This window comes from Mirounga angustirostris, unplaced genomic scaffold (genome assembly GCF_029215605.1).
Source record: "Mirounga angustirostris isolate CCGP_5_RB_7025 unplaced genomic scaffold, mMirAng1.0.hap1 SCAF_16, whole genome shotgun sequence".
Taxonomy (NCBI): Eukaryota; Metazoa; Chordata; class Mammalia; order Carnivora; family Phocidae; genus Mirounga; species Mirounga angustirostris.
Genome location: NW_026991724.1, coordinates 3,855,989 through 3,868,154, shown reverse-complemented (window position 1 = coordinate 3,868,154; position 12,166 = coordinate 3,855,989). Strand labels below are relative to the sequence as shown.

Sequence of the window (12,166 nt, the reverse complement as noted above, 5' to 3'; positions counted from 1 at the left end):
CCCTAAGGGTAACCGTTGGGAGAAAGAGGGTGGGAAGCAAAATGGGATGGGATTAGCATCGTGCCTGGAAGCACTTCTGGGTGTCTTCATGGGAGTCCTGTCCTCAGCGTGAGGAGGCCGGGAGTGACACCTGCCCCCGGCGTCCTGTGGCCTCCTGCTAAGCCACAGCAGCTCGCTTGGCCCTGGGCCCGGCAGGTGGAAAGCAGTTGAGGTTTGATGTTGGGTCTTTTTCTCTTCCTTTGGCTTCTCCATTATCCCCACCCCTCACTCCCTCACTCTGCCTCTTCTCTCCCTTGTCTCTTCTCTCTCTCCTAACCTTTTTTTAATCAGACTCCTCACCCAGAGCTTAATCTTTAAGGGGCAGGGGGCTTAAGTGAGCGTCTCCTCCGCATCTGCGTCTGCCCCTGCAAGGAGCCCGCTTCTCAGGTAGACACAGAGGGGCCAGGGATGAGTCCCCCATCCGCTCGAGACAGGGGTGCTCCGCCAGGGGGGGAGCGAGCGCACCTGCAGTGAGCTGCTGGAGGCGGCTTTCCATCGGGATGCAGGGTTCATGGGGCTCAGAGAGCGCCCTCCCCGCCCCAGAGCCTGCGCCTGCTCATGTCCCTCCGTGGGGAGCAGACAGAGCCAGGCTTCAGAGTCCCACCTGGGCAGCCACACACAGACTGCATTTCTTTCTCTTGGGGTTTTTGCACCTTGTGCCGTCTTCACGGTGGTCAGGGCGGGGGAGGAAAGTTCCGGGGGGCCTTCGGGAAGATCGGGGTCTCATCTGTGTGCTCTGGGGAGGGGCGTGGAGCATGAACTTGGCCTCTCAGGAAGTCAGGGCCGGGAAATGCAGCAGAGCCAAGACCCCGCCTGACAGGACAATGTGGCCCTCTGCAGCCTCTCCTGCTCCCTGGGCCTCCCGGCCACGAAAGGCTGTGCACACTGCCCCCTCCAAAGAGCCCAGGAGGCCTGCAGATGAAGCACCAGCCTGAGGGCCTCCCGGACGGGTTCTCAGCTCCTACCCTCCAGGGACGCCGGCAGGGCCCTGTCCTCTCTGTAGGTCATCCTGCCTCCCCGGTGGGCCCGGGACCTCCCATTCTTGAGCCACAGAAAAGGACACGGGGGATGGTGTTCTTGTCTCCTAGAGAATGTTCTGGACAGCCACTAAGCACATGTCATCTCTGGGTCAGTAGGAAGCATATGAGCTTTTGGATCTCCTCATCTCAGGAAGGATGAAGTGATGAAGTTTGTATTTGGGGCCCGTCAGGCAGAGTGTCAGAACCCTGGGCAGGCTTTGTGGAAGAGCAGATCAAACAGCTCTTCAGGGGAGGTGCTCCCCACTCTGTGTCAGGGAGGCAACGCTGGGGTGCCCCCTGTAGATCAGAGCAAGGGGGCGAGAGGTGGGGGACGCGACGGCATTCTGGAACGCTCTCCTGTCACCTGTGCTTGCAGGGAGAAGTGGTGCCACATGACCCAGGAGGAACGCAACGACAGTCTGCGGTTCAATGAGAACATCACCTTCGGGCAGCTGGGGTGAGGGCACCACGCGACCCCACCCTGGGGGTCCCGACTGGGTGGGGCATTGGGGACGAGGGCCAGCCTGGGGTTCTCTCCTGCCGGAAGGCCTGTCCTCATGGCTTCCAGTTCCCCACGGACGCACCTCCTGTCCCCATGCCCGGTGGTGGGCCAAGGCGGCTGCCCTTCATTTCCACTTCTTACAGTTCCAGGCAGGCCCCCCTCCCCTGGCGCCCCCTCCCCAGGGAGGAAGAAGGGTGCCAGCTCACGGGTGTCTTTTTCTCCAGCACGTTCACTCACAACATGCTGGCGTTCGGGCTCAACAAGAAGCTGTGTAATGATTTCCTGAAGAAGCAGGCCGTGATCGGCAATCTGGATGAAGGTGAGCAGCGGCCAGAGGTGGCCGGGGCTCGGGGCTGAGGAACCAGTGGTCTGCCCCACCCTGCTCACAGGATTTCCACGGTTTTAATTAGAAACGTGATGCTGGGGGCGCCTGGGTGGCTCAGCTTCCCTGGAAAATCACAGAGTGCTGTCACCAACCCCACAGTACCGGGCAAGAACACTGTCCCCTTGCCTGCCGGGCAGCCCTGGGCAGCTCGTAGGACTCAGGCCTGGCTCCCGTGCGTGGTTCATCTGCCGGCACTGTGCCTTCCCCGGGCTTCATGTCCTTTCTGTAAGAAGATGCGTCCCATTTCCAAGGAGCCCACTTCCGGGTGCCAGGAGTGCAACATGCTGGCGGCTGAGGGCTCGGTGTTACGGCCATTCCTGGTGAGGTCCTGCTTTGTTACTGCCCGGATGAAAAGAGCAGGGCCTACCTGCCGATGTCGACGCCTTTCTTCCGAGAATTAACGTTGTTTTTTTTTCCAGAGCAATACAAGCTGCTGAGCGACCACATTGAACAGATGGCCATCGAGTAGGCAGGCCGTGGGAGGTCGCCCAGAGCACCCTCCAGGAGGACTGAAGGTGCACACCCCTCTCCTGGGCCAGCGACTGGCTGTCACCCCACCTGAAGACCCTGCATGACCTCGGCAGCACCCAGAGCCGCTCCACACTGCCCTAGAACTAGCGGTTAGAACAATCTGGTTGCCCGTCTCCCCACCTCCCTTCTGCCTTGTCTGCTCCCCCCATCCGCGTGCCATAGGGTCCCTGGGATTACACGATAAAACCAAGGTGACTGCCCCTACTCCTGGGTGTCAGGCCTGTGACAGAGGACCGAGCAGGAGGCGGAGGAAGGACACCAGGGCCGAGGTGGGCCCAGGGCAGCACCTGCTGCAGCCGCCTGCGGGAGAGGGAGGGGGTGGGGTGCCCGTGGGAATGCAGGTGGGGGCATCATGAGCTGGCACACGCCAATGACATGGGTGACAGTCTGGGACCCTCTTCTTCAGCAGCGGGATGGAGTAGGGGTACTCCGCCAGTCGGGGCTCCTGCTGAGCCACAGCCCTGCGCAGGGGGCGGTGGGCCTCCCCGGGCAGGCTGGGTCAGTCCGTGGCTGCTGCTGGCCTCGCCAGCTCCCCACTGTGTGACCGGAACTGGAGTCACAGGAACCGCTAGGAGGAAAGGGACACTTCCTATCTTAGAGAGGGAGAGAGCCCAGTGCAGAAGGCCCTGGCTGCGGAAGGCCCAGCGAGGGGTGTGAGCGCCCCAGAGGCCTCTTGGGATCTGCGTGGCTGCTTGGGACTCACACCAGCACCGAGGTGTCAGTGTCAGGCCATCTGAAATGCTCCTGGTCAGCTGACGGCTTCCTTCTGAAGCAGAGAGAGTCCTGCACTCCGTCCCTGGGAGTAGCACGGGCTGTGTGCCCCGTGAAGAGGCACCAGAGAAGTCTCTTCAGTAGCTGCAAGACAACCACCCTTTCTAAAAGCAGACACTGCTGTTCTGTATTTCAAGGAAGACAGAAAAATCTGCGACGGTGTTAGACAGCGGGGCAGAGGCGGCTTCCCGGGGCAGTTGCATGAGGCTCATGGGTGGAGCGGCCATGCGGCATGGGGCCCTCCGCCCCCCGGCAGCCTTGGGAAGGCGCCTCTGCCCCCCTCGGCCCTCGCCGGCTGACCGCTGTCCTGCACACTCTGCAGATACCCCTCGTCGTGCATCCGGTGACCAGGAACCCTGGCTTTTCTCTCGGGGTTTGTCCCGGCTCGAGAGGACTGACGTGTGACAGCAAGCAGCCAGCATGCGGCTCCTCCGGCCTGAATATTTCCCCATCCGTCCGCTTCCCTCTGCCTCGCCCCTCGCGCTTGGGCACTGACCTTGAAAGTAGGCCCCGGGGCGTTCTCCTTCATCCTCCCCTCCTGTTTCCCTCTCTACCTCCTCTCCTCTCGGTCATTACATTACAGTCTCCTCTGGAGCACAGCAAAAACATGCCTGGTAGTCACTCACCCATCCAGTGCTGGAACGCTTTCCCTCATGGGATGCCTCCCTGGAATGTTCCAGAGACGAGCTGTAGCCGCACGTCTCGGTGAGGACAGGAGAGGTGACGTGAAGCATGGTGTGATGGGAGTGGGCATGAGGACAGGAGAGGTGACAGGAAGCATGGTGTGATGGGAGTGGGCTGGTGTCCAAAGGCTGGATCCCAAAACTCAGCTTGTTTTTATGATGGCATCGTGTGTGTGTGTGTGTGTGAGAGAGAGAGAGAGAGAGAGAGGTCAGCCTATCTGGCGATGTCACCAAACAGAGCACAGCTGTGTTGCTGGGGCAGGTCCCACAGACCGCAGGTCCCCCCCACCCCCCGGCCAGTGTTGGGCCCCAGGGACAGTGCATGCCTCTACCGAATGCATTTCAGAGAAATAAGGTCAAATTAATGAGTATGTGGACCCTCTTCCAATGCCTATTTCAGATAAGGCATCCCCTCCTAAAACGCTCAACTGTGACCCCTGAACCGTTGTGCTCCCCTCCCTCTCTGTAGAATCAGGGCCGCATGGGGAGGGGGGCTGTCTGAGGCCCCTGCAAGGCTCTCCTTTCAACTGCATTATCATTGGCTTTATTAGTCATTTCTCAGTAGTTAGTTGAAATGCGTTACAACTTTATTGTAAGGTGCCCCAAAGACTTATCCTTGTATATATCAGATTTTTGTATAGAAGCCTGATTCTGATTTCTGGAGGGAGTGAAGTGGGTTCTGAGGCTCTTTCCAGAGTGCCAGGGAGTGGGCATGGCCCTTTCCCCCTGGGGAGGGGCCGGTAGGACCCCTCCGCCTTTGGAGGGAAACACCCCTTTGACTTCTTGGGCTTTTCCAAGCACTTTAATTTCAAAAATGATATTGAGACGTTGATTCCCCCCTGTAGGCCTCTTGAAGTAGCAGTTGGAGGTGGAAGCAAGGCCTGCTTAGGGTTTTCTCCGCCCCCGCCGCCATTGCTTGTTCTTCTGGCTGGGCAGAGTGGGGTTGGGCTGCCGGGCTTGCTTGGACCGTGCCAGAGACCTGGACCCTCCTCAGAGGCAGCATTTCACCTCACAGTGCCTCTGGCCGGTGTCACTTGGAGGAGTCCCGTCCCTAGAAAGAAGGCTGGCAGCCTGCCCTACTGAGGGTGCCTCTGTCCCTGGGACTCCGTCTCTCCCCCTGGGGGCCCGGCCAGAGCAGACCGACGTGGGACATCTCAGAGGTCCCAGCGTGCGGAGAGGGCTCCCTCTGGTGCACACACAGGGACACGTTGGTGTGAGAGCCCTGCGAACCCTTCCTATAAACTCAGGAACAGTAGACTCAGTGCAGGAAGGGTCAGATCATATCCTAGAAGAGAGCTTCCCGTCCCAGCAGGTAGAGTGTCCGAAGCTGGGAGCTCTGAAGGCTCGCCCTTCGGCACTGGTGTTTCAGACTTTCTGCTGGCTGTCCTCCGGGGCTGTGGAAATCCCAGTGAGCCAGGACAGCTAATCCTCTCAAATAAAAAGTTCCCTGCTTGGAAAACAGGATGATGTTGAGATGCAGCTTTTGGAGGTGGGGCTGGTGCTGAGGGAGAGCGAGAGAGAGAATCCCAAGCAGGCTTCACACCCAGTGGGGAGCCCAAGGCGGGGCTCAGTCTCATGACCCTGAGATCATAACCTGAGCTGAAACCAAGAGTCAGATACTGAACTGACTGAGCCACCCGGACGCCCCAAGATGCAGCTCTGTGTTTAGCCTTTGTTTTAATTTTAGCAATATTGGTAGATGTGTAAGCGGGGGGGGGGGGGGGGCACGTTAATATTCAGGTTGCATCTGCTGTGTGTGTGCATGTGTGTTTAACCAAAGGTAGGAGAGCAGGATTCCGATATCCTAAGTTATTTGTACAGTAAAATGGAGTGAACTATGATTTTCCTGTTGCCAAAAAAGGGGGGGAGGGTTTGCTAAGAAGTTCTTAAGTTACCAAAAGGAGGACCAGAAAAGAGTCCCGTTTTCTGAGTTCTGTACCCAAATTAAAATCTAGGATGTTCAGGTTAGCCCGAGAGCCCACCTGGGGGCAGGTCAGCCGGTGAAACCCCCCAAGCAGACGTGAACAGAGGCCCAGGGCAAGAGCCAGGCATGCCTCCCTTTTCTCTGTGCTCCTCTGCGGAGTCGAAACCAGTGTGTGCCCTACTTCTCCAAGCCCAGCTAGACCGCAGAGTTCATTGCCGGGGAGAGGAGACCCAGCCTTGGAGTTTGCTCCCCGATGGAATGTTTTATGCGACTAGCTTGTGCCACTGAGTGCCTGGCATTCCAGACTCCGGATGCAAGGCACACCACGAAGGAGTGTGTGCGAGGCTCTGTCTAACCCCCGTGACCGTGACCACCAATCGGGGCTGAAAGTTGCAGGCCTGACCCTCCTGCTCGTTACAGCTGCCTAACGGTGGGCTTTTATTTAGGGAGGATCCAGGTGAGCCCGTGAGGTTTGATCAGTTTTGTTACCAGATTACCTAAAACTGGAGATACTTGGCAGCTGGGGTGGGGGGTGGGCGGGAGTCCTTTGTCCAGAACAGTGAGGAAGCTTTGGAAGAAGAATTTGTCATCCAGAGTGGGGAACCTGGGCGCAGGGGAGCGAGGTCCAGCCCCAGCCTCGGGAGAGGGGGGTACAGCGCTCAGACCAGCTCAGGCAGCTCTCTTCTCTCCCCATCTTCAGTCAAGGACCAGCTGCCGGGTGGGAGTTCCTCCTGCCCCCTAGTCCCCCAGCCTTGTAGTTCTGAACCCTTACTCTCATGTCTCTCTGCGTCCCCCTAGGTTCCCTATAAATCATTTATTCCTTATGACTCCCGGGGAGGAGTTTCACCAAAAAGGGAATTGCATCGGCTAGAAGCACCCCTAATTGAGTAATGTGCAATGTTCAGACCTCGGGCAAAGCCACACAGGCCATATGTCCCATACGTCCTTGTCGTCGTGGGGCTGGGAATAGGGGGTGTGTTGTTCACCAGATAACAAATGGAGGAGTCCTTTTCAGATTGTTCACCTTCAGCAAATATACTCGATGCTAAGACCATCCTCCATGGCAGCCTCTGGTGGGCTTCATCGGTGTCCCTTGCTGTCCCTGGGCCCGAGAGTCTCATACTCCTCGGGGAAGGATGGAAGGGTCTCGGGGGGGCCGGCGTGCTCTGTGCCTTGGCACTGTCTTGTGCTCCCCTAGTCAACCAGAGCCCGGGAATGGAACCCCACCCCAGCTGTGTCCAGGGGACTCACATGTCCCCAGGATTCCAGTGGGGCACTGTTCCCCCTTGCGGGCTCTTGGTTACTAACAGAAAGGGATAAACTTGTGATTTCCAGAAGAGCGTCAGGATGGTCTGGGTTTGCCCATCTTCCCGTCACTTCCACACACACCTGTCACAGGGTGTCCGAAGTTGGGGGAGAACTCGGATCGTCGCCTAACCCCCAGACTCCAAGGCTTTGACAAGGCAGAGTCAGAGCAGAGCCCACCACCACCTGGAGCCCTCCTGAGCTGCCCCTGAAGGGGTCTGCACTTGAGCTAAAACGGACCACCTATTGGTAAATCCCCCTTGACCCAGAGGTCAGTCCTAGAACTGGGGGCTAGTACCTGTTCCCTCCTTGGACATGTGCTCGTGAAAACAGGGGAAGAAGGTACTGCGGGCGCTGTCCCCGCACGTCAGCTCTGACAGGGGCGGGGTCCTATTCTCTTCTGTGCCAGAGACAGCGTGGGTTAGCTTCCTCCGTCCCTGCGGTCATGAGCGAGCCTGGGGCTGTCACTCCTGTAAGGCGCCTTGAAGAAGACAAGCCCAACCTTTGAACACTAGGAAATGCTAGAAATTCAGACATTAGACATAGATCCCCTTCAAATATGTAAATGTGTTAGCACAAGGCCCGTCTGTCACCTCTGTTATAAACCGTGGCCTCTGCTGGGGCTCTCGGGGATGGTTTACACGTGTGCATTAATGCGTTTTCTCCTTCAGCCAACTGGTCTTGGACCCTGACCTTGCCATTGCCACACCCAGAGCTTGCCTTTAGCAGCCCCAAAGTAGAGTTCCGTGAAGCAGTTGTTCTTGGTGTGACCATTACGCAATCCTGTGTCCCACCAGGTCATATCCTACAAACAGTATTTTAAGGCTGAGGAAGTTTCAAGGTGGGAGATCTCAGAACAGTGCTAAAATCAAAACTTTAATGCGAAGGAAAAAAAAACACCTATGTCTCTATATTGCACCTCAGATTGTCAGAAGGTGGAAACTTAAATAAATTATCTTTAAAAAAAAAAAAAGCTAGTCTGTTTAATTTTTGTTTTCACGTATCGGTGAGGACTTCTTACAGAATTGGCAATCTTCTCAGTGACATGAGCTTTTCAGAAGAAAGCATCTTTTTTCTGGGGTCAAATAGATGCTTTCCCCACTTAGGCTGAGCGTGAGGGTCTTGTGCAGATGCGCGTGCGTCTCGTGGGAGTTCGAGGAGGAGGAGGAGCGCCCCTCGGAAGGCCAGCCCGCGCCTGGTCTGCACAGGGGGTCTGTGTTGGTGGAGTGGCTCCCGTGGACGGGACCTCAGCCCGGGCCTCCAGGATGCCTGCCAGCCCTTCTAGCTGGAATCCTGATCTTGCTCTTCCTCTGAGCCCCAGCTGCCTCCCTCCTGTGTTTTTGAGGCTTGGGGTGGGGGTTATAGGTAGAACCCAGTGGCATCTCCTACCTGGCAGGAGCAGGATGCCTTTATCAGTCCTTTCCAGTGTGGTTTGACAGACATGTTTTTTGAAATGTTGGGCTTTCTCTTTTTCGGATTATAAGAAGTCAGTAGCCATGTTTATATCTCTGGCCTAAACAGATGAGGGAGGTGAATCTGGGGAGCAGTGAAGGGTCTGGGAGAAGGGTCCTTAGCCCGAGGGGTGCCCAGGGGTAGGATGGGGTGAGGGCCTGACCTCCATGTCCCCAGTTCTCCCACCCAGTCTGGAGAATGCCACGCCCTCTTAGCCGAACATAGAGGGATGGCCTGGGTGGTGGACGCTCCCGTCCCCAGGCTGTCACCTCTGACTCTTCCTCTGGTGCTCGGGGGAGTCCGCCAGCAGCAGCAGGCCAATGGTGGGATTCAGAGGCAACTACGTTGAAGGGGAAGGATCCCCTTAGGGCAACAGAGACCCAGAAGACCATGGGGCAGGGCGGGATAGCCCCAGGAAAGAGGCCAGGTCCCATCCCACCTCCCTACCAACTGCCAAATCGTCCTTTGAGCCTTGGTGTCTACATCTGTAAAATGGGAAGAACATAGCACCTATCCTGGGTGGTCCTGTGAGAACCAAACGGGTATACACAGACCTCAGATTGTGCTCCTCACCGCTGCTCCTGCCGTCATTATCCCCACGAAATAAACCAGGGGGCTGTGCCTGCAGGAGGGCTCCCACCTGTGAGAGAGAAGAACACCAGGCTTTTCTGTCCAAATTTTATAGGGATAAATTTAAAGTGTCTTATTCAAGATTCACAAAACTAGATATAAAATTTAAACAGTGAGGCCTTCAAACGGTGTTTCTCTGTGGGTTGTAACTTTTCTCCCTCTGACTTTATGGAAGCGTTGAGGGGACACCCCTCTGTTTTCTGGAGGGGATGCTGCTGCCAAATTTATGAGTCTCTTAATAAAGCCAACTAGATCCTCTATTTGGCTGAATTTTGTATTTTAACAGAAGCGTCCCCGGGCCTCACCCTGCAGCGACGGGTCCTGTCAATGTCATTGTTTCTGCGCTCAGCAGTTCTGAAAGGGATGCATGCTAGCTCATCCTTGTTCTAATCTGTGATTCCCTAATATTAATCTAGAGCCTGTGTCCGTATCATGCTTGACCCTCTATCTTCTCTGCTGAGGTGTCTGTTCAGACCTGTACCCGTTTTTGTTTTTGTTTTTGTTTTATTTGCGAGAGAGAGAATGAGAGAGAGCACGAAAAGGAGGAGGGTCAGAGGGAGAAGCAGACTCCCCGCTGAGCAGGGAGCCCGATGCGGGACTCGATCCAGGGACTCTGGGATCATGACCTGAGCCGAAGGCAGTCGCCCAACCAACTGAGCCACCCAGGCGCCCTGTACCCGTTTTTGATGGGGTGGGTTGTCTTCTTATTGTGGAGTTATGAGAGTTCTTTGTATATTTTGAATACAAATCCTTTGTCAATAGGGGTTTTGCAAATATTTTCTCCCAGTCTGTGGCTCGTCTTCTGGTTCCTGGAACAAGGTCGTCCGCGGAAGTAGAAGGCTTAATTTTATAAAGTACCCGTTACCGATCTGTGTGTGTGTGTGGATAGTCTTTTGGTGTTTTGGGTTAAAACTCATCACCGAACCCAAGGTCGTGTAGATCGTCTTCCGAATTGTTACAGTTTTGCATTTGGAATATATCAGTGGACAGTTTTGAGTGAATTTTGGTGTACGTTGTAAAGTTTGTAGCTGAATTCACTTCATTCTGTACGGCTTCCAGTTAATTGTCCCTTAACTATCTTTGGATAAGGCATGGGACATTTGGCTCCATTCGGTTTGAATTTCAACACCTGGGGGATTCAGCGGGCCCCAATGCGGCCGCTGAACTGTGGCTGGGCGTCCTGCACTGCCCCGGGGGGCCGGCAGGGGGCAGCGGAGCTTCCCCCACCCCCGCCTTGCATCGCGCATGCGTATTCCCGCCCTGCATTGCGCATGCGTATTCCCGCCTCGCTCTGTCTCCACGTGCCCACTGACAGGAGGCGGTGAGGACGCTGAGGAGGGAAGGATGCGGAAGGAGGTGAGGAGGGGAGGACGCGGGAGGAGGAGGGGAGGGTTTGGGGGGGGAGGTGAGGACGCAGAAGGAGGTGGGGGGGGAGGGCCAGGGAGGAGGAGGGGAGGGTTTGGGGGGGGAGGTGAGGACGCAGAAGGAGGTGGGGGGGGAGGGCCAGGGAGGAGGAGGGGAGGGTTTGGGGGGGGAGGGGAGGACGCAGAAGGAGGTGAGGGGGGGAGGGCCAGGGAGGAGGAGGGGAGGGTTTGGGGGGGGAGGTGAGGACGCAGAAGGAGGTGAGGGGGGGAGGGCCAGGGAGGAGGAGGGGAGGGTTTGGGGGGGGAGGTGAGGACGCAGAAGGAGGTGAGGGGGGGAGGGCCAGGGAGGAGGAGGGGAGGGTTTGGGGGGGAGGTGAGGACGCAGAAGGAGGTGGGGGGGGAGGGCCAGGGAGGAGGAGGGGAGGGTTGGGGGGGAGGTGAGGACGCAGAAGGAGGTGGGGGGGGGAGGGCCAGGGAGGAGGAGGGGAGGGTTTGGGGGGGGAGGTGAGGACGCAGAAGGAGGTGGGGGGGGAGGGCCAGGGAGGAGGAGGGGAGGGTTTGGGGGGGGAGGTGAGGACGCAGAAGGAGGTGAGGGGGGGAGGGCCAGGGAGGAGGAGGGGAGGGTTTGGGGGGGAGGTGAGGACGCAGAAGGAGGTGAGGGGGGGAGGGCCAGGGAGGAGGAGGGGAGGGTTGGGGGGGAGGTGAGGACACAGAAGGAGGTGGGGGGGGGAGGGCCAGGGAGGAGGAGGAGGCGAGGACGCGCAGGGGGCCGCGGGTGGGGGCGGGGCGGGCTGGATGCGGACCCGGGGCGCTCGTGGTCGGTGGCCGGAGCCCGTGCCCCGCGTGGCTTCGGCCGTGGGCCGACAGGCGTGGCCGCGTGCTCGGGGGTGCTTGGCTGGCCCCGGGCGCCTCGCCCGCCCCGCCGAGCTGCGCTGCGGGCTACGGACGCGCGCGTGGTGGGGCGCGGGGAGCGTGGCGCCTGCGGCGGCGCCGTCCTTCCTCTCTGCGCCCCGCGGGCTCCACCCGCGTCTGGGCTGCGCGTTGTTCCTGGATCCGCCTCGGGCTTTGATCGGGGCCACGCTGAGCGCGCTGACTTGGGGCAGCGTGGCCGCCGCCGGGACGGGCTCCTCCAGTCCCCGAGCACCGTCTGCTGCGTGCTGGGCAGGGTCTGGCCGAGGCGGAGGCGCTTGTGCCCTCCGTGCCTAAACTCCAAGGCAGGTGCCTTGCGTCCTGGACGGCCCCGAGCAGGGCTTCGCCTTGAACCGCCTGAGCGCTGTCTGCACTGGGCCTCAGGGCCCTGCCACCGCAGCGCCCGAAACGCTCCCGCTCCCCCAGAATCCCACTCCCCTGCAGCCGCGGCTCTGGTCTTCCCGTGCCTGGACGAGGCTCCCACTGGCCAGGCCAGGCCTTCCAGCCGGGCGCGGTGCCCGCGCCTTCCCTCCCCCATGCCAAGACCTGCACAGACTGCTCTGGCAAGCAGTGGGCGAGCTCGCCTTCAGCGAGGAGGGGAGAGGAGGCGAAACACACACAGGGAGGGGGGGCCGTCCAAGCCCAGTGGTGC

General features: G+C 58.5%; 1 protein-coding gene across 13 annotated transcripts in view; it reads left to right on the top strand.

Annotated features, from left to right (window-relative positions):
• The window catches only part of KIAA0513 (KIAA0513 ortholog), a 72,699-nt gene extending 65,031 nt beyond the window's left edge, over positions 1-7,668 (top strand). For 12 of the 13 annotated variants that reach the window (XM_045890630.3, XM_045890626.3, XM_045890631.3 and 9 more), the window contains 3 exons: positions 1,435-1,515; positions 1,785-1,879; positions 2,365-7,668. In XM_045890630.3, coding sequence (XP_045746586.1) covers positions 1,435-1,515; positions 1,785-1,879; positions 2,365-2,414 — 226 coding nt within the window. In that variant the 3' untranslated portion in view covers positions 2,415-7,668. The remainder of the gene's footprint in view (positions 1-1,434; positions 1,516-1,784; positions 1,880-2,364) is intronic. The other variant, XM_054511225.2, reaches the window with a different exon arrangement.
• The last annotated feature ends 4,498 nt before the right edge of the window (positions 7,669-12,166 follow it).